This window comes from Gallinula chloropus (assembly GCF_964237585.1).
Source record: "Gallinula chloropus genome assembly, chromosome: 8".
NCBI lineage: Eukaryota > Metazoa > Chordata > Aves > Gruiformes > Rallidae > Gallinula > Gallinula chloropus.
In genome coordinates, this window is record NC_140093.1 from 11,988,586 (window position 1) to 12,010,977 (window position 22,392).

The 22,392-nt window shown below is 44.3% G+C and overlaps 1 protein-coding gene across 3 annotated transcripts in view; it reads right to left on the reverse strand.

The window, feature by feature from the left end:
* Nucleotides 1-21,811, reverse strand: part of LPP (LIM domain containing preferred translocation partner in lipoma) — a gene marked incomplete at both ends in the record, with an annotated part of 204,569 nt that extends 182,758 nt beyond the window's left edge. For all 3 annotated transcript variants that reach the window (XM_084267544.1, XM_084267543.1, XM_084267542.1), the window contains one exon: nucleotides 21,619-21,811. In XM_084267544.1, the coding sequence (XP_084123670.1) occupies nucleotides 21,619-21,811 (193 nt within the window). The remainder of the gene's footprint in view (nucleotides 1-21,618) is intronic.
* Nucleotides 21,812-22,392: the final 581 nt, after the last annotated feature.

Below are 22,392 nucleotides of genomic sequence, written 5' to 3' on the forward strand. Positions count from 1 at the left end.
TTCCAACCTTAATGAATCTGTGATGATTCTGGGATTATCACTGGATTTTAAACAGAAATGCTTTAAAATTTACACTTTCCCATAATTCAACAACACAAGTGGTTAGAATCACAGAATGTTAGGGGTTAGAAGGGACCTTGAAAGATCACCGAGTCCAACCCCCCTACCAGAGCAGGATCACTCAGACTAAATCACACAGGAACGCATCCAGGCAGGTATGAATGTCTCCAGAGAAGGAGACTCCACAGCCTCTCTGAGCAGTCTGTTCCAGTGCTCTGTCACCCTCAGAGTGAAAAGTTGCTCCTTATATTCACATAGAACCTCCTATGCTCCAGCTTGCACCCACTGCCCCTTGTCCTATCGCTGGCCATCACTGAGAAGAGCCTGGCTCTGTGCTCCTGACTCTCACCCTTTACATATTTATGAACATTAAAATATCAGGCCATGGACCTTGGAAACAACGTGCTGAACTGACTTTTTGCAAACGTTACTACATTTATGTTTTCCATGTTCCACAAAGTCCCCTATCAAGAACCACACCCCTCACCCTTCTCCTTGCAGTCAGAGCCCAAAGCACCAAGGTGGGGAAAACTCAAGGAGAGAGATCACTTCCCATCATGAACATCCTAAAGTGAATGAGGAAGAGGTGAATGACAGAGGCAGAAAAAGGACATCCCAAGGATGAGAATGATATTTCCATTCATAACATCACAATAAAATGACTCAATCCAGTGGTTTTGCTCAGCACATGGTACCTCCCTTCAATAGAAAAAGTATTAGGGTCCAGCACCCGCTCAGGGTAACCAAGAGGGTGCCCTTGCAGGAAAACACACCACACCAAATGCTGGGTCAAGTATTTGATGTAAAAAAGCCTTGGTGAGATCATTTTCAGATTGAATTAAAACTTCTCTGCTTAACCAACAGAAAATGAATTACTGAAATATTTGTGGATATTGTTAAAAGGAAAAATGCGGAAGAAAATTAAAATCTTCTGCAAAGATTGTGGTTTTGTTTGAAAAGCCAGAGATTTTATTCTTGAAATAAAACGTTGTGGTAAAATTGATAACAAGTTGTAGTGACATGTTGCTACAGCTTTTAGCCTGGGACTTCTACAGTCTTCACTCTGAGGTCTGGTTTTCTCTTGGAGCTGTTCCTGGCACAATTTTAGGCAAAAAGAAAACACCAAAAAGGTGGGGAACGTCTCTTGATTTTCTTTCATCCTAACTTCTTTTCCAGACTTGCTGCAAATCCATTCTTCTCAGATTAATGATTGATCTTCATTCTAAATCCCCACTCCAATATTAATAACCTCTCAGAAAACAATTAAAATGGATATATTGTTTGAGCGTGTGCTCAGGGAGCAAGAAAAGAGGATAAATCTTCTATGAGCAGAAAAACCTGTAACATACTTTGAGACCTGCTGATGCCTGCAGTGACACACAAAGGTTATTCGCTGTAAGATATGCATCTCTAAATGCTACCAGAAGCACATTCCTGGAGCAGTGTATGGGAAGGAGAGTGCTTAGCAGCACAGGAGAAGAGCAGATGATCCATCTCATCTTCTAACAAAAATCCCTCCATCAGCAACACCAAAAGAATAGACCTTTTAACTCCATTGGGCAGAAGATGCTGTGGGAAGAATGACTTCCAAGTCAATGTTATGGGCAAGTGCAAAGAGCCAGAGAGAGCCCAAGCAGTTTGCTCGGAAATTATTTTAATGCACAGAGGCCTGATGTGCTCAGGCTGTATGATGAATCATGGAGACTGCATTATTCAGAGTTGCTTATTAGTCTGGTTTCTCTGAGCCCAGGGAATTTGGGAGCCAATGTCTCTATTTCCTTCATGAATCACAGCAAGAGGAGAAACATCTTCTGGACCAACTGTGCTGGACCAGCTTGTCTCCATATTGCTCAAGGGTAGTGCTCTCCAAAGCAGACTGGCTGCATCAACACCATTTAGTCTCTGGTCTAGCTCTTCCCCATGACCGAAGTGGTGTCCTGGAGCTGAGAACTATCACTACTCTCTTGCCTTTTTCCAGTCCCAAGTGAAATAACCGGGAAGGTCGTGTGGCTGCTTGCCATCGTGGTGTTTTTATAGCACAATGATGAGCTGTCTGCCCTGGTAAGAGTGCACATGGAGTTATTTGTTGATGAAGAATTTTCTTAGAGGACCATCTTTGGCACAGGATGACAAGCTTGGCCCTAGCATCTGCCTAGAGAAGAGAACCATTCTCCTTTTGAGAGCACTAACCAGCTTTGCTAAGCAAAACCAAACAACAGCAGCTTTTGAAAACTCACCCTGCAATTTTGCAATGCATGACTTGCTGCATGCAGTCATCCAAGGTGACTGCTTTATGCAAAAGCAAAGCTCATTCCTAGAGGATTTAAACAATCACAGTCAGGTTTCCTTGATGAAAGACACCCAAGTGAGTAACAACCTTATGTAAAGAGAAAACACGGCATGTTTGGGTACCTGGGCTGTCAACAAAACAAGAAGTAATCGAGAAAACACCTGAGAATGATCTGAGATCAGCCAATGTTTATCTTTATACACAAAGGAAGAATTTTAAATTTTAAAATACAGGCATAACCTAGCTTTCACATCCTGAAGATGATTTAAGGAACAGGATTCACTGCTTTCAAGAGACTGAGATTTATCCTATATCCTTATTGGGCCATATGTATCACATCATGTCATGGTGATTAGCATCTTGCTTGATTAAAATCTTTAATTCCACTGGATTTAAAAGGCTAATTTAAGAGCCACTCAGACAAGAGCCCAAGGCTGGAGCTGATCATAAACACAGAACAGCATGCTGAGACTGCGGCACTGATATCTGCTCCCCTGGTTCCTCAAAATGTGTCAGCTAAAATCACCTAACCAAGATGGGTAAACAAAGGTGTGTGTCAGGTGAGCCAGCAGAACCTTTCAAGGCAATAGCTCCACGCTCATCATGAGAAAGGAGATACAACCTACTTTGGCTCCCCTTTGCTATATATTTAACATTTGTAAGAGAAAAATCAGATGACTGCTTAAAGCTTGGGATGACGCGCACCATCTTCAAGCTATTCTTGAGCAAAATGTTTAATGTTTCATGGGGTTTGGAAATGGCTTAAATTCCCTGCTGAATTTTTCATGCCCGTACACAATTTAGCCTTTATCAAAAAAAATCCCCTTCAATTATGTACTCTGCAGAAAACACAGAATTTCATCCGAAGGATTCTAGCCACTTCTCTCCCCCACCCTCTTCTTTCCCCCATTTGTTTTTTCTCAGCTTGCTAGGGTCTGCATAAAATATCCTTGCTTGAATATGACCACTGAAGTTTTCTGGACTTCACCACTTGTGCTACTTAGAGAAAATCAGCTTCCCTCTTTTTCTTCTCTTTCTCCATATCTCTTTATCCTAATCAAGGGGAATGGAAAGGGAGAAGAGCACTAGGGAGGGGCTAAGAGGTTGTAAACTTTTGGACAGACCCCTCTTTTTACCCTGATACACAATAGGGAGCTGTAAAACTGAAGCAGTGGGGCCCCCGTGGAGCAAAGCTGGCAGGGTGGGCACCGGCGGGCGATAAAGGCTGCAGAAGGCACGCCGCTCCCCGTGTGGGAGATGCGGCAGGGAAACAGGTGTAATTAGAGCACTGCAATGTGTCAGCTATTCTTGGAGGCAGAACAGCCCCTCAGGAGCTATCGGATGAGAGCAAAGCGAGGACAGCCCTCAGACCACTCTAACCCACATCACAGGCATCCCCAGGAACACAGAGTCATCCTCCCATGTTCTGTCTTGCTGAGCAGCTCAGCCTAAAGACATCATCTCTCTGCTGCTTTTGTTCTCCGAGCACCTTCATTTTGCCCAGAGTACATCCCCTAAGGTTCCAGGAATTTTAACAGAAGCCAGACACAAAATACTATTTTAAAGAAGTTATTGCCATATTTCTCCTATCTTTGGAGATGCATCTTACAAAAGCGTCGCTAATATAATGGAAGGGGACCCATATTATTTCTTCATTAAAGGAAACCAACTTCTACACTTCTAAATTCATTGGTAAGCAGTTCATACTTCCCTTTATACTGTAAGATTTCCTTCCCATAAGACACAAGATATATTGCCTCAAGGGAAAAGCAGTATTATGAAGAGGAAGCTACATGTGCCAGAATTGTTCTCTTCCATTATTTGCAACATCCTTTCTCCCTCCCATTGTTTTAATAGAGTTGGTCATCAGAAGAACCTGCAGCAAAAACGCCGATACCCACAGCAGAGCATCTACCAGCCAAGAGCCTCAAACAGCAGCTGGTTTCCTGCAGAGCCTTCTCAATGTCCAGAAAATATGTTTTCTGTGCATGCCCTGTATGCAGTTCCGATAGAAACACACTGACTTTGCTAACAGACTTTCTGCTGTTCCCACCATAAAAATGCTTGAGAAGGAATGGGTGGCTCACCAGTGCTCTCTCACCTACATGTTTTTGTAGAACTTCACCAAAAAGAAAGATGAAGGAGAGACAGAGAGAGAGAGAAAACACATTCAGTAGTAGCCAGTGCTACAGGGATAGGGAAAAAAGATAAATCTGGTGTCCAATATTCCTACACATGATCCAGAGGAATGTTCCCTTCATACATGCATGCTCTTCCACGTAGCACATACTGTTACACGCTTAAATTCAAGCCCATACTTAAATGTTATGTCCCACAGGGCTTCGGAAAGCATGTATCAAATTAGGCATTTGTTGAAATGCTTTGCTAAGCAAAAGGATCAGTTTACGTACTTTCCCCAAAGATTCTACTGAAATGAGGCCGAATGGTTGCAGTGGTACCTCTCAGGAGATCCCCAATTCTTCCCCAAAGCATGCATTTGCTAGGATTTCACTCTTGCACATTCAGCTTTGGGGAATCGGTATGGGAAACTGGGACCAGGGAATTTGCAGCATGAGAAATTACAGTACTACCAGGGATAGATAATGTAACACAAATCCCTCCCACTCATCCAGACCACGCACCCCACCAGGGCCACTGACGCCTCTTCAATTTATTTTAAAGCGTCCTCTACAGGGTATAATCTCCCCAAATTCAAGCAGAGGGAAATCCAGGGTTCCCCCATATCAAAACCTACTTGATTTGGGACAAAAGGAATCTGCTGCCAGGAGGACTGAAGTTGCTAAAAATAAGCAGATATTCCCAGTGTTTCTGCACTCCTCTCCCTGAAGTGAAATGATCAAGAGGATTAATTTTAGAGTATGCACAGTTTTACTGTGAAAAAAACCCAAGTTGCATCTTAGCTTTTAAGCAAAGACCAGATGGAAAGTCTATCATTAGAAATGCCAAAGGGAGAATACACTCAAAGTTCGCTCCAGGATGGAAAGGTCATTTCTAGTCATCCTTGCTTTAAATGTTCTCAGAAGCACTCAAGCTTTTTTTTTTTTTTTTTGGTAATAAGATGGTTTTCTTTCAGTTTATCAACTTGATTTCCTCCAAAATAAAATGAAAAAAACTCCAAAACAAAACAAAAATCCCCGAACAATACAAGACAGAAACTGTAAAGGCAGGCGCCAAGCTCTCTCTTTTCCTCTCTAGAGCAAAAGAGTCATTAAATTTTTAATGAATTATTGTTTAGATGACAAGAAATGCCACAAAAATGATCTGTTGATTCCACCCAGGGGTGTTTACTTAGAGCTTCACGGGGAGATTTATGAGACAACAGGCAACAGACAACATGTCAATGAAGTCTGAGAAGCAACGCTTCGCTTATCAGGTACCAATGTTGATGAAGAACATGTCAAGTTGATGAGAAATGGCTCAGGTTTCACCACTGTGTTCAAAGCAACGTCCCAAACCCCCAGTGCAGACCATATGCCAGCTGACCGATACAAATACACCAGCCCATGTGCATCATAACTACCAGGCTACTGGTCATAAGACCTGAGGAGCTTGGTAAGAACTCCTTAGGGCTGAAGAAGCCTTCTTAACTCTAGTAGCTCACACACGATGACTAAGACAAAACTGTGATTGATTTCCACTGGAGTTATTAGGGTGACCTGAAGATAACACAGTGCTTACAGCTTCACTCGTTAACTCACATGAGAGCTACAAACACTCACTACACTCAGCTTCAACTGAGATTTCACCATTCCCTTGCCTTCCTGTGCCAGCTAACTGTGAAACAAAATCCTTCCCCATTAAGATAAGCCCACAGATGAAGTATAGGATTTGAATAAGCCTGCTGGGACACAGCTTCCAAACCCTAACAGGAAAATATTTAATCGAAGACAGAAAACTCCATTCTCTTATTTTCCAACAAATACAAAAAAGTACATAGATATGATGATATAAAACTGGCATTTTCACAGTAAACACATCTGCGTCCCAGTGCAGATTACTCCCAATAAGAACTGGAGCTACTGGCTAAAGCCAGAAGTGTTTTTTCTTGCAGGCTGTGCCTTTTCTCAGCTCTACTGGGCCTGCCCTGACAAAAAGGATCTGGCTTCAGGTTTTCCTTGTGCATAAATAACAAACTTATTTGCAAGGTCCAGACAGCTGCATTTATGCAAATCCACTCAGAGGAGCCATCACTGATCTGAGCTGCAAGCAGGCTGTGCAAGTGTCAGAGGGAAACGTGACCTGCAGTACCACTGAATAAGGGACAACCAAACAAAACCAAGATTTCAATTCTCCAATGCCATCCTAACATGTTGGGATAAGCAAAGAGATGCTTTGCTGTTTCTTGGCCACTTACAAATGGTGATTATTTCATATGAAATAATTAATGAACAAGCACGGAGTCCTCTGAGCTCTCTTTAGAAATCTTCTTTTCAAAACAAACCCTCATTTTAATCATTTACCGTTCGCAATAGAGAAGGAGGAAAAACAAGAAGGTAAGAAATCTGAGACGATCAAACCTTCCCCGGTCCCCACAAATAGACATTTGCTGCCTTCCAACAGACTTGACTAATCATTTTTCTAAGTAGCCAAAAGATTTCGCAATTAAATGCTTATAGAAATAAGATGTATCTTCCTGCTTCTTCTGATGTCTCATGAGTTTTCTGGATCCTCTCATAAAGAGCTTTCATTACTTGGGGCATGACAAAGCTAGAACCGCTACAAGGAAAAGCTCCCATTTCACCTCCATCCCAGTCACCGACTGAATGTCCAGAACCTTCATCACTGCTCTTGGATCTCGGGGGAAAAAAAGTAAATAAACAAGAAAATAAGAGTTTGAATCCTAAGATAACAACCACATTTACTGGATGGCTTTGCTAGGAAAAAAGTAGTCTCTGGACTTGGTGAAAACTAAGCATATTTGGGCTAGGTACTAGGAGATCAAAAAGATAGGGAGCTTCACAATTCCCTTCCTGCAGCCTCACGTTTATGGTGACAACTGCACTTTCCATCAATGAAATGTGACCTTTAGGCCCTGACATTTAGGCCCAGATTCTCCAACTTGTGTTACCTCCGCCTCCAGTTTCACAGGTGGAATTCATAGCACTTTATCATTTAAATAGTTGGCGGCGTCCATCAAACACAAGCCCGTGACTTACTCAACAGATACTTCAAATGGAATATTCCCGCTCCGGAGACCCATGCCATGCTAGATGGTCAACTTACATGAGGTATTGGACGTGCTGTATCTCTTGGGAAAATCAACATGCCAAGCGAAAGCTCATCTCTCAAAATAGTTACCCTACTACTTTATTTCTCTTTTATTTGTTTCCCTACCGCAGTTACACAACACATTCTCGCTGGGGCAAAAGGGATCATTAGCAGGAGTGTTTTCGGACACATGCAAACAGGCAGAGCTAAATGTGCTCCAGCAACGGGAAGATGAATCGTCTTCCCGCATGAGGAGGCCTAACAAGGCCAATGGATCCTCTCTTAGCTTGCCTCCGTAATATCTCCGGAAAGCACCATATACTCAGAGTGGAAACGTGGTGGTTCAGCAATTATTTGTTTAAAAAGTCCAATGGTGATTGTAAGGAAAAAGCTCAGCTGTGACCACACATTACGTACTTTCTGTCTGGACAATAAGAGCGATGTACTGGCATGGAGAGATGCTTTCAATATCGTGAGTTTCAGGCTTACCTAAACAAACTCTTCCAGCAGCTCTCTAAAAGACTCTTGTCCCTAATGAAGGAAATGAACAATTGAACGAAACCTAGAGATCTGGCAGCTGAAGATCCACCAGCCCAATCCCCTCCTGCTTCTGCAAGGTCATTTCTCCCTCCTGAGGGCATATGTCCCGTTTTTAGGCGTACAGGCTGAGCGCCTGATGTACCAGAAGAAGTCGGTCAAGTATTCTCATGCTACAAACCCAACTGCTTTTTCTGCTGTAGAGAAGAATTACAGGCTCAAACTACAGAGGACCACTGTTGGCAGGCATGGGTTAATGAGGAAAATGGAATTATGAATTTAATCCAAATCTAAGGCACTGAATGGACTAAGCAGAAGATGAGAAATATACTCCAACACTCCATATATGCGTGGTCTCATGTCCACGCTGATACCAGGGGGAGATGCAGGTCAGCTATGATCTTACCCAGCTCACACTTCTTTCATGTGTTGCCTCTTGTCTTTATAAATTCATTTTTAGGTAAGACAGCTGTGTCAGACCTGAGCTCCCAGTGCAATTTTCCTGCTGTACTGGCAGAATAAATTCAGACAGCCAGGTCCTATTTCTCCTTGGGCACCACAGAAAGACTTAAAAATGGCTCTATTTGTGCCCAGTCGGTACAAAAAAAATATGTTACAAGTATATTGGGAAGGAGGAAAGGATCCAATTACAAAAGCAAGATCTGTGAGAGAATCTTGGTCCCAGAACAGTGAGGGGTGTCAATTATGAGCATCTCATCTATCTGTCAGTTGGGGTCATTCAATGAGCACATTACTGAGAGGAAAGGTGGCACCTCAAAATGCCAATTACAACTTCCCAGACTCAAACTGTGCTTCAGCCTCCTCCACGCCTTCATCTCTAACATGAGAGAAAGGTAAGCTTGAGCAACAGGAATTCAGTTTTCAAGCAGCAGCCTAATTGCACTGCAGTTTAACCACCAACTCATGGCTTTGCAGAAGTTGCGCGCTCTGCCCGGGGGCTGCCTGGCTGCATTGAGGAAGTGCATGGTATTGACTTCCCAAACTGAGTCACCATTGTAAGCCCTGGGGTGGTATTTATAGAGTTGGGAGAAAATTTCCAGGAAACATCACTTACTGGCACTCACAGAAATAGCAAGGAAACTCTTCAATTACTAAACTTTTAAGGAAGAAAATCTTTCTTCTTTATTACATGACAGCAAAGCGGCAGCCTCGATGATTTGCTTGGAAGTGGTTACAATTAATATAGTTCTTTATCTCACTCTTCCCTGACAGTAGTAGAGGTTTCTCCTAAGCTATTAATTCTGTACAGCTGCAAGGTTAGGTTTTTTCCTCCTCTCCTTCTGCTGATTATTTCCAGGATAAGATGCTGAAGTCAGCCTTGTCTCTGGTAACTTTAGCAGTTCTCTCCTGGAACATGCCTGCAATACCATCCATAGGTTAAACCCAAGCCCATGCATGCAGAGACTCGAATAAACCCAGCGACTAATAACAGCTCAACACCAAAGCCCAGAGGTCAGCCCAAACCCTTTACCCAACTGTCCAGGATCCTGATTTTAGGGAATGGTTGCAGCCACCATTAAATCACCTGAATCTTCAGGTAAACCTCTTACTGGAATCAAGTAATCCTGCACTGTGGTGAGCTGTACAACCTAGACATGCCCTGGGATCACAGAGCGGACAAAATCAGAGGAAGGGCCCAGCTTAGTAGCTGGATCAGGCACCTAAATGCATCTGTTCCCTTCCACATACGCAACAGCTTCCTTATGTCTCCTCAGAGCAAGGGACTAGGCCATTCTTTCAGAAACATTTTGTCCCTGGAATAGTTTTAAGGACACAACCACAAATTTGGGAGAGTCTTGACCATCTTAGAGCGTGCACCTTTCCATTAAACACAAGCAGGTGTATGCTGTTGCTTAGCAAGGGTGCACAGACTATCCCAGACACGGTCCTCTTCTGTATAACCAGTACACCCCAATCAGGAAGGATGTAGACTAGTTGACCACAGCAGCACAACTTTCTAGAACAAAAAATATTACTTCAAAAGCACAAGATATGAGCACACAAGCTTGTCTCCATCCTGCATACAAAGTTCAAACGTTGAACTTTATTACTATGACTTCCAGATTGTTCCCCCACCACCACCCTCTTCTAAGCCAGGAGCCAAATGGTTTTTGAGAAGACCTCAAAGATGTTCCCCCCCATGTCTTACACAAACCAGTAGCTTGGAAGAGGACACAAAACAAGGGTAATGAAGGAAAGGCTGCTGCCATTAACTCAACTAGTACCTGCCCCGTTTGACCTCTCAGCTGGGCTGTCCCAGCACGGGTACTGGGAAGGCACACTGGGTCCCGCTCTCTGCCAGGCCGTCAATCAGCATGGTCTGTGACACTCATGGGACGTGACACCCCATGCAATGCAACAGAGACCCAACAAGTTTGTTTTGTACATGCCACCGCGGCGTCGGCAGACACAGCAACGTGCTTTGGCTAGAACTGACACGGGAAACATTCAAAGCACTTGCAGAGATAAGAGGCTCCCCTCATCTCCTGCCTGAGACATGCTGACCTCCCCTCCCTCCCTTCTCTCTGGCATTGTTAAAGATAATACAAAAATCTGGCACTTACTTTTTTTAAATGTTTCTGTTTCAGAGGGTTTATACCCCCCACTGTTTTTCTGAGGCCAATTAAAAATAAAAGTTTACCAGGAAGACGACAAACAAGAAAAAAAGTGTCTGGTATCATTGGATCCAGCCTATAAGGATCTCACACATAAAAGAATTATGTCCCTGAGCACTTTCCAACAGACTTTCAGAAAATTTCATCTTTCTACTTCCCTGGCTGGATAGTCTGTTTGAGTAATTTTCTCTTTCTCCTGGGGCTGGTTGCTAAGAGACGCACTATTACTTCTCCCTCTCTTATGACCCGATTACTGTGATCAGCAAAGACAGCGTGCAGACAACAGCCTGACACTGCTCATACAAGAACATCGGGCTCGTTACAAAATGATGGACTGTATTAACACTCCGCAGCCCCTTCGCTCGCCGTGGCCTTTGCAGAGTCTTCTGGCACAACTGGGGGCTTTTACTTCCCCGGCTTCTGAAGTGCACGTTCAAACATTTTAAATCGCAGGACTGGGAAGGGAGAAGAATGGACTTTTACCTCCTGTGTTTCACTGCCTGCCAGACAGAGCAGTGTTAATGGATCCTTGTTGAGAAATCCTCCTTCCCTTACCCTTCCCGAGAAGTGGCCCAGGAACTAGGATTATCCCTTCTTGCTCTCCTGCAAAAAGCTTTGCAAATATGTAGTGCAGGTCAAGTTGGCACATTCCTTTGAAGAGTTTGATGGCACGTTGTAAAGCTGATCTTGACACTTCAGAGGCAGAGAGGTCTGCAAAATGCTGGGCTGGATTGCTCCGGATGAGAAAAGCAGCTGGAAATGCACACAACTGTTGGGGCATGGTGGTCCCAAGGAAGCCAGTGGGACGCCCAGCATGCTCCCAGTACGTGCTGGAAGAGCCAGAGCCTGGCACTGTGCCCTTTGCAGAAGAGCCCTAGGTGACAGGGCCAGTGGGGGAGTTAGGAAACTGGGGAGTTCAGGCTGGGAGCTTACACTGAGGGGTACACGAGCCAAAAAGTAAAAAGAAGTTGATTTTGTTGATGTTACCAAAGAACAGGTCTGCTGCCAGCTGGTACAGCTCAGGATGGGGTCAACAGCCTCAAAAACCGTTAGTATCCACTTAGCAAGAATTTAACTCTCATCACATTCACTTTTTATGACACACATTATAAACTTCTGTAATTTCTTTACAGAACTTTTGAAAGTCTGGTGTTTACCATTTCTGTTTTAGTACCATTTTTCTATCCTCGAGGGCTCTCTCTCCTCCCACCAGCTTGCTCAGGGGCTGCTCCTGTGGCAGGACCCCTGGGCAGACAGGTGCCCAGACTGTACACAGCCCAATGTCGTTGCAGAATATCTAGAAGAGCCAGTTGCTAAATCTTTCCAACTGGATCTTGTCACAGAGGTAGCCCAGATGCACGGGTCACTCCTCTTACATTTCTTCCTCACCTCCATGGCATTTCCCATAAACTCCCTGCTTGGCAGAACAAATGCCAGTTTGCGTGTCAGTGCGATTTCTACCAACCAGCCCTTCACGCCAGGGTTTGCATTATGGTTTGGTCATGTCTAGACTAAACCAAAACCCTTCCTTAGTCATTGTCATCACAGGAATTAAGAGTTGGAAAAGACCTGCGAGTCTTTTGCACTTCACAGCTCCTCAAACAGTTTGGGTAAATCCCCAGTCCAGCTCCAGGAGCATGCTTGCACGTTCTTCCGTGGCTACGACTTTCCAGCCTGCGTGCTAGTTAAAGACGACGACAGAGGGGGAATTTTTAGATAGTGATGTCTGCTTATTAGGAACTAGACCAGATCTCTGCTCATCCCCTTCTGCATAACCACCCTCCCTGGGGCAGCCAGAGCCGTGAGGCTCCGAGTTCTACTCACAGGCCCTCAGCTCTGGTGCCCTGTGCATCTCCACACGCTTTGCTTAGCAACGAGCATTTCAGGCCTTGTGCATTTATTCCAAATTGTAATGGTGTAGTGTTCGCTGCCAGAAATGCCTGCTCTTTGGCCACAAGTGCAGCTTCTGTGGCTTCAAGAGTTGCTCATTCATTCTTCTAACCTTTTATTAGACCAACCTGTAATATAATCCAATAGACATTTATTGGTTGCTCTGACTTAGCAGTACTCTGTCTGGCAGACTAAAAAAGCTTTAAGGCAGAGAAAAAGGAAAAATATAAGTATAATCCTTTACTGTAACTGTTTTCAGGGCATAGAAGTGCTGCATTGTGTGAACAAGGGCAAAAAAAAATACTACTCAGCTGTTAACTGTCATATAACAATTGTTATTATTTAACAGGCTAGCATCTGGAGGATGTTAAAATTTCAGATTAAAATAAAAGGGACAAGTGCTGGCTGCTTGAATTCAAGCTATTTCTGCATTAACATTGCGCTTTTGCTTTGATTGGGCACCACAGCCCTTTAAAACTATATAGAGAACAAACACTATCTTTTTAAAAGTAGATTTGATATAGTCGATGACAGATGTTTGCAATTCAAGTTATAAAAAGATGGCTTCTTTCCATTTCAGTGTATGTCAGAACCAGGGTTGGTTTTTTTTTTTCTCTTTTTCCCTTCCCTTTTTTGCTCTTTTTCTTTATTCTACCCAAACTATTGTGGTTCACAGAACAGGCCACTGCAAAGATGAATCACTGTTCAGTGTTTGAAATAATGAAGTGGAAAAATTAAATATAGTATCTTGGACAGACAGGAGGAAAAGAAAATGAGAAAAAAAACACCCAGGCATGGAAGAAAAAATTAAAAATCTACCTGCTGAGGAGTTTAATGTTTGCTTTATGATACCAAATAACAGAAAACACGAGCTCGCTCACCAGAATGAAAAACAAGGCAAGGCTCTACTTCAACTAGTTCCCAAATAAGAGGCAATGTGTTCCAGAGCCTGCAGAAGTTTAATATTTGTAATTCTAACAAAACACAGCCAGAACTGTTAATAAAACTTGGTGGCTTGACTTGACATTTTGTGAACCACAGAGAAGTATACTGGTTCAGTAATGTTTTTTATGCACCTGTTTTATGTTGCATTTTTTTCTGGTGCTATTATCTGAGGTGGTATTTCAAAAAAGAAAGCATTCACCCTGAGAGCAAAGCCAAGAGCAGACAACGATGTATTTGTCTCTAACAAAAAAAGAAGCAGATGTAGACACCATTATCCAGCACCAGTAGTAACAACTTCTGGGATGACTGCAATCAAGAGTAGGAGCCACACAGAGCTGGTTAATTCACGCTGGTGAGAATCACAAGTCCTGATACCAGTTCACCATGCTGTGGATGACGACAGCAAAACTTCACATCTCCATAACTCATCTAGGAGAGGGATGCTGCCTGGGCACAAAGCACCAGCTCAGTCTCATGCCTCTTCAACTCAGCTCAGCTTGCTTGGGGCAATTTAAATCGGCTATTATACAAATGAGAACCACCACTCATCTCCAACTGGTTTCACTTGGTTCTTAACCAACGGGGAAGAGGATGTCATTAGAGAGAAATCAATGGAGACTTCCGAAAGGCTGCTCCAAACTGGTTTGCAGCTACCCTTTAATGAGGGACCCCTGCCTTCCCGCTTGTTCTGCGGGGTTCAGGAGTTTTGTTTGTGCTTTAAATGCTCTTGTATAGAAGGTAGTAAAGCCACCACAAAGAGGCCTGGAGCTTCAAGTTCATTTTCACTAGCTGTATTTTGTAAGATCCTGTGGATGATGCAGCCCTTACACTAATGAATAAAGCATTGTTTCATCTGCTCCATTTCGTTCAGTGCAAGAAACACTTGGAAGAACGAAGGCAAGGATTAAGGAGGGCTTTAAAAGTTTATAATACTCGGTTTTAAAAAAGCTTTCTCTAAAAGAAAAAGTACCAACGTGAGGGCTGTGCTCAGGCACAGTCAGGATGATTTGCAACACTTAAGGTTACCTCTCTATTTCTACAAGACTTTCCATCTCTGCAAGCTCAATCCTGAGAGGGATGGGACCACAGCATCCATTGCAATGATGGGACCAGAAAAGGGTTAGTGTACTTCTCCGCTTATTTTCCGTTCCACCACTGAGACACTGTTTTCCCCAGAGCACCAATGATTTCTTTCAACTGGTGGCAGAGCTAAGGAGACCACCACGTTCTGGTACACATAGTACTCAATTTAGCATCAAAACGACCAAGCAATAACATATTCCCATACCTTGTCCGGGCTACAGCAACAGTCCGTGTGCATAATTCAACACAGTGAGCATCATGATGGAAGACTAAATTGCATCACATGAGGCACACACAAATCACCATCAGAACGTGGCTGAAACACAGCTCGCTGTTCCTGCGCCCCAGCCTCCTTCCAACAACAGGCACAGCACCACAGAAGCTCACGAGAATCACCAAGGAGCAGGCACACTGACTCTCAACCAACACAGCCCTTCCGCTAGCGATGATTCGTCTTGCTATGGTGCAGACCCAGCACAGACAACCAGAAAAAACAACACAAAACCTACAGAATCTCCCAAGTCAGCCTGAATTTATACTTTCAGGGCTCTAATCCAAGCAATGAACAGACTCTAGACCTGCTTAGCTTCCATGAACTGTCAGAGATTGCAGAGCAGGGAACAGCACAGCTAAAACACAAGTGTCTAGTCCAATAAATCCATACCCCAGCTTCAAAAATTAGACAGAGCTACTGAGAGCAACTGCTGTAAAGAAAACCCACTAGGTACATCTGCTTATCAAAAACAAACAACAAAAAAAAAGCAACAGCCTGATAGTTCATGCTCCCAGTCCCCCACAGACATCACAGAATATAAATCGTCAGTGCTCGGAGCCTCCACATGCATGAAGAGACCAGGGAGGACCAAGCCCTAGGAAACCTGGATCGGGGGGTTCAAGCATACACACTGTAGTCAACCACATAACCTCACCATAGGGCTGGTGCTGCTGTTGTGCTGTTTCATGAGTCACTGCCCTGTCCTCCAGCCAAGGTACATGGAAGATGTTTTTTTCATTTAAAAAAAGAGTAATTAAAACCTCAAAGAGCTTCACATGAGCCTTGTTCACCATATCTGAAAGGAAAGGAAGGAGATGGGAAGAAGTTGCTTTGATTCTCATCCCTTCATTTAGTTTCCATTAAATCCGTATTAACTGTTTCTGCAGGTATTACATTCACCAAGGGTGGCAATTAGAAGGAAAAGACATCAGCACTAATAAATACTGAATTCAGAAAGACCCAGCAGCATAAACTAAAGCAGCTAATTTTGCATAGTGTGGCCTCAGAGGGTGACATAGAAAGCACATCCGAGCACTGTGCAGCCCTGTAAACCAAGCGACTATCCTGGGAGTGATGCTGCCTGCACATCCCTTTCTGGCCAGGGTTGGCACTGCAGTATCTCAGTCTGTCTCAGGCAGCTTGAGAAACATGCCTGGTTGGGTTAGTATGAATGAAGGGCATTGCAAGAATATGAGGAACTTCATTTCTTGGGAGTGGGGACAGTTATTTGTGCAGAAGCAGAGTGCCAAACAATGACCTGTCCCTTCCCAGCAGGTAGGGATGGACTCGTTCCCTTCCCTGCCACTATCAAACCACCCTTCAAGTGACCACACACGATGGCAGAAGTGGCGCATTCGACCCACAGAAGCTGTGGCAGTGCTCGTGCTTTTGCTCCACAGAGCTGGACTGGGAAGCACAACCCTGTGACCCAGCCAGGCTTCATCAGCGGTGGTGTTTCTCCTGGACTTGCACTGCTCACATCTGAGAGGTTGGATTTGGAGGAAAAGGAGGAAGGCAAGAGGAAAAGAGCTTTTGCAGTTATGGGAACAGCCTTGAAATGAAGAGGATCCAAACCAAAGGGCACACTGCAAAGCCTGCCACTAACCATACTCCAGCACAGTGGCACAAACACCCTCAAAAATGAGGCTTCTCTGAGCACCTCTGGCTGATTTTACATTTTTGAGGTCCCTGATTTTGGCCTTAGAACCCCAGATACCATCCCAGCACACCCGAACTGCAGCACTCATTTGGGAGCAGCTGCCTCCTCTCCTCCTTGTGCCACAGAGCTCGCCCATGGCAACATGCAAAAAGCCAGTGGACCAACCAGCACCAACCTCACTCTGCACCAGACGCTGCCTTCGTGTGCCCCAGAGGGTGAGGCCCCATCTTCTGGGACTAATGAAACGAGGTGAAAAGGGAATTTGCTTCATCTGTAAGCTATAAATTCTCCACATCTTCCTGAACTGAGCATAGACAGGAACATCTGTGTGGCAGCATTTCTACAAGGCCCCAGCTCTGCTGATAATGCTGAAACACCTATTTAAGTATAAAAGCTGGAAAGTGGGAGATAAATAAGGAGCAGGGAATGGAGGGAGGGCAACCATAGAATCACAGAATGGTCTGGGTTGCAAAGGACCTTGAAAGGTCATCTAGTCCAACCCTCCTGACAGGGGCAGGGACATCTTTCACTAGATCAGGATGCTCAACACCTCATCCAGCGCTGTGAGCACTTCCAACGATGGGGCATCCAATGTTTTTAAATGAAACAAAATTAATACTGTTTACTGGGAAGAAGGCATTATTTTCCTTAAGAGTTTTTTTGCTCAGTGAGTACAGAGGATGAGACCTGTTAATCATGCTGTTGAACAGGGTCTGATGAGAAACAGAAGGGAGAGGTAGTTAGCACCAAACACTGTGCTCACATAAGAGGTGGACCATCTCAACCCATGGCTGGATGATGTCTTATTCATCTCAAGACCAGTTCAGAGAAGAGCAAGTAGGCTGGTGAAGGGTCTGGAGAGCAAACCTTATGGAGGAGCAGCTAAGGGAAGTGGAGTTGTTTAGCCTGAAAAAGAGGAGGCTGAGGTGGGACCTTATCACTGCCTATAACTACCTGAAAGGAGGGTATAGAGAGATGGGTGTTGGTCTCTTCACCCAAGCAAGAAGCGATAGGATGAGGAGGAATGGCCTCAAACTGCACCAGGGCAGGTTCAGGTTAGACATCAGGTGTTGTCAGGTATTGGAACAGGGAAGTGGTTGAGCCAGTGACCCTGGATGTATTTTAAAGATGGGTAGATGAGGTGCTCAGAGATATGGTTTATTGAAGGACAGGTATGGTTGGACTTGACGATCTTAAAGGTCTTTTGCAACCTATTGATTCTGTGATTCTCCCAATATGCAGAAGATGCTTTCCAACTGCAAACACATCCAGCTCCATCTATGGACCACCCATAACCCTGGTGCTACTCTTTCAGAGGCGCTACTCAAATGCCTGGACACCTAATTTTGATTTTTCAGCCTAACTCACCAGCAGCTACACTTCATCCCCATGCACACTTAGTTATCTTGCAGAAAATCATCTTCCCCAAGCTTGAACAGCCCTCCTCTCCCTCTGGGGTAAGTACAGAGCCATGTACAACATCAGGCACCTGTACATCTCCCAGGACTGTGGTGCTCATGCGTCCCAGGATCAGGCAAGGTTAATCCCCCATGAACTGTCGCAGCAGGGAACGCTCTCACTAAATCCTCCAGAAATCCAGCCCAGACCACAGCACGTGGAAGTCTGGCCCGGTGTTTGTAGGACCTATAAAAACACAGCTGTGTTCTTCTCTTCAGCCAGCTGCACAGCAGAGACCCATGCAGGACATTAATCAGAGCTGTGGTCTTATTGATTATTATTATTACTACCACTACTGCTGTCATACCCTGGGGCCCCAAACGGATCCCTGTGACAACAAGACATGGTCTCTGCTTTGATGAGTTGACAAATCCAGTTTGAAGCACATCACAGCAAGTCAGTGCGGCACATAGTGAGGAGGGGAGCTGGCAGCACTGGGAGAACTGCTCACTTAGCTGGTCTAAACCATGCATGCCTTGAGTGCTTCCAGCCACACTACAATGCTCCTGGCTTATAAACTACTGGCTGTTCCAATTTCACCTTTTTTTTTCAGTCATTTAACCATTTTTAACTTGTTTTAAAGTTCCATTGAGTAGCTTTTAATCTGGCTGGGTTTTGTGCATGTTGGGGGAAAAAAAAAAAGACGACTGAAGTCAAGATGAGAGCAAGGAAATAATGGGAGGGAGAGGAGGATACAGTCATTCTCCCACCATGCCCACAAGGCCTGCTCTGCAGTCTGTCTCTCCAGTGCCTTACCCCTGAGCTTTCAACACGTTCAAGAAATAAGAACACAAATGATATCAGCTGGGCAGGCCCACTACAGGAGAACAACATGCTTATGAAATAAAGAAACATGAGGCCAGGGGAGACATTGTCTGAAATGTTAAAAGCGTCAGGAACAGAATTTGCTGGTCTCCTCAAGAAATTCCCAATACCATCCCTGCAACCTCTGGGGACCAACTCCAGCAACGCAGCCAGGGCAGACAAGGCTCTGCCAGGCTGCAGCATTCATGGTCGCTTTCTGCCCCGGGACAGCCCTTCCCACCACTGTTCACACTCATCTCCTGCAGAAGGATGCTGCACTCGGTGCTACCCACACACTGGGTGGAAAGCCCACGTGCCTCCCAAGTAAAGCATCTCCAGAGGGATGAAAACACGCTGCTGCACAAGGGGATGCTGCAGCTCCTCCACCTACAGACTCGAAGCTAACCAGACGGGAAAGACCTGTGATCAACAGAGAAAAAATTCAGGCAAAACGACTCATGGTACCCCTTTACACAGGGAACCAGTGGGGCATGGAGCAGTCTCCCAGGCTGAATTACTGCTGCAAAAACAACGGAGGTCATTGAAGAAACAATTAGGGAGCTGGAAGGAGAGAAGGGAGCCATAGGAAGTGAATGAAGCATGTTGGGCTAAATATTTTCACACTGTCCTCCCCTCGCCTGCCAGATCCCAGAAGTCTCGTGTTCTCACGAGCTAATGGCTCTGTGCTGGCTGCTGACACCAACCAGCAGCATGTCACCTTCTCAAAGTGGATTAGTTTAAGCTGCAGGCATGCTGTCACATCACTAAGCTGGTCCCTGAACAGGTCTTGGCCAACTCTTAGCTCTACCAGGCCTGTCAGATGATGATGGGATCTCCAAATGCCCAGCATCACACAAGGCAAGGGATCAGCACTGAAAAAGGCCTCCTGCGAGCTCCTGTTGTCTCCTGGTTTCCAACAAACCTGGCGATGCTCAGCTGCTGCTTGCAGGACTGGGTAGTCAGTGTTGCATGAGAAATGTTTGCGTGCCTCATCTCCCCTTCTCAGCCTGCAGAATCTGCTCTGCTCTTAGAGAAAGTCTCCTTTCCCACATACCAAGACAAAAAGAATATTTTAGAAGCTGATAGCATTCCTGAGTCACATATAATTCAGAAGTACAATCACTAAATCCCTGACAATTAAGGTATACTGACATTTTCCACCAAAAAAAAAGTGGCTGATCAACAAGTTTTCCTAGAAAAAAGTGTAATTTCCCATTATTACTTGAAATTTCAAGAGAATTAGAAGAATAAGAATTTCCACTTGACTTGAAGGTGACATTTTCATTGCATTCCAGAAATGAATTATTTTTACTTTTTTAATTCCAAATGTCTTCCTCTTACTCGATAATGTTTTGTTACTGAAGGCAACAGAACAGGTGGATATGACTTCACTTTTCCCCTCCAACACATTTTCTTTTTTCGTTCTAAATTTTATGAAGTTAGAGCAGCAGAGGGAAAAAAAAAATCACTCATCAGACTTTTCCAACTTTCCTACAAAATGCCCTTAACTTTAGAAAATAGCTCAAGTGCAAGATTTAATATGCTGCTTTGTTTCTCTTTCTCTGTTCCATTATTCTGTAGTCTTCCTGAAAATGTGTATGCTCTCAAAAGATAGAGTAGCAAAAGGAAAAAAAAACAGATACAGATGACATTTATCTTACTGCACCCAACACAAAAGAGGGAGAAGTGGTGAAGGAACAAAGAAGAGCATCCAAAACCAAAAATCAAAAGCTGGTTTGGTAATTTTCTTGAATATGACTGAATATTTTTGGGGGCAGAGAGGAGGGAGGTGAGGAGTTTTCAAACCATTTCTAACCATAGTAAATCATGAGGAATTGGGAATTCATTACTCTGCCAAGAGAGCTACCACTTTCTCCTAAAATCCTTGACTTCCATCTTGGTTTTACTGCAGTAAGGCTCCATCACACAGCTTTCCACCACAACTCAAGGCATCCAGGGTGCTCCAGCTGGTAGGTTTCCAGCTGCAAACTCCAAAGGTGCTCTGAGCCACATGCTCCCGCTGCTGGGAAGTCCCTCCCTCTGTGTATACACAAGCCAGGAACCCAACTCCTACACTCGCTGTTCAACTCCATGAATACGGGAGGACTTACAGCAGGAGGTAGAGGAAGGCCAACACCCGGTGACTGTCAGTCTGTTTTACTGACATAACAGCTCCAGAGGCTGTTGCAAAAAGGTCATGTAAATATCCTCAGAATTATATCATTAAAGTATTTCATATTCAAGAGTGCTGCATAGTAGATGGAAAAGAATTAAAGCACAACTGAATCAAACCTGCAGGCTGGAAAGGCAGGTCTCCTAGACCCGTTCTGACAAACTGACGTCCTACCACCCCAATTATATGCATAGCTCAATCCCACATTTGTAAAGGATTCCCATTGTGCTGGGATGAAAGTAACAATACTGAAAAGGGCTGTTCAAGCCCCAGCTCCTTGGATCAACACATATCAGCAGAGAGCAAACAAGCAAAACCCCTTGAAAAGTACCAGTCCTGGACAGAGGACATCTGTTTCTGATTAAAAACAAGAAAGATCTGTCCTCATGCACCTCTCAGGAGGGTAGCTAGCCAGAGCAAGGGTAAGAGATGCCTTCACTTTCTCCTTGATTTGAACGATCTGAAACAAGGAAGCTCCCACAAATGCATCAACAAAGAACAAGTCAAGAACAGCCTGTATTAGCATTCAGTTCCTCTGAATTGGACAGCTGTGGTTCCTTTCTAATAAAAAATACTTACCATCACCTCCTGGTTGCTTGTATGGGTTGTACTTTGGCTTGGGGGCAACAACAGGTGCAAACTTCTTTGGTGTTTGCTGGGTGGACACCGAGATGCTTGGAGTCCCAAAAGCATGTGTGGTCTCCATCCTTGCAGTAACGTGACCAACAGGCTCGTTTGTACTCTTGGGTGGCAGCCAGGATGGGTGGGACATGGTTCAGATCTGAGAAGAGAGACAAAGAGAATCAAACACACATTAGGTATTTAGGCTGGGGAAGTAACAGTGGCAAACCTGCTACTTTGCTGGTTTATAAAATCAAACTCACAAAACCTTTTAGCATGTTTAACTTGTGCGTGCTTACCTTTAAACACACTGGTCCTAATGTATAGGGCTTACACAAATCTGTCTTTTCCCAGTAGGTCAGGATTACTGATCAGCTCATTGCCAGTGCCTACAAAAAGCACAGCTGTTTTTCCTCTTCTAACCAAAGCAGAGGCAGCCTGATACCCTGGAGAAGGCCATCAATCCCACCATCCATTCGGTAAAGCGGTGATATATTTGCTTTTCCCCGTTAGCACGTTAACATACATCATCACAGGTGCTCTGGGGACAAGTGTAGTCACAGATAGACAGACACTTGCAAAATACACCCTCAGCACTACTTCACATGCCATTTAGGATCCTATGTCCCATAGGCTTTCATTCAAACCTTTTTCTTTTTAAAAAAAAGGATTTCAAAAGCACCTAATCATTCTTGATGCCTCCGTTTCTGAATGCCCAGCTTAAGATATTTG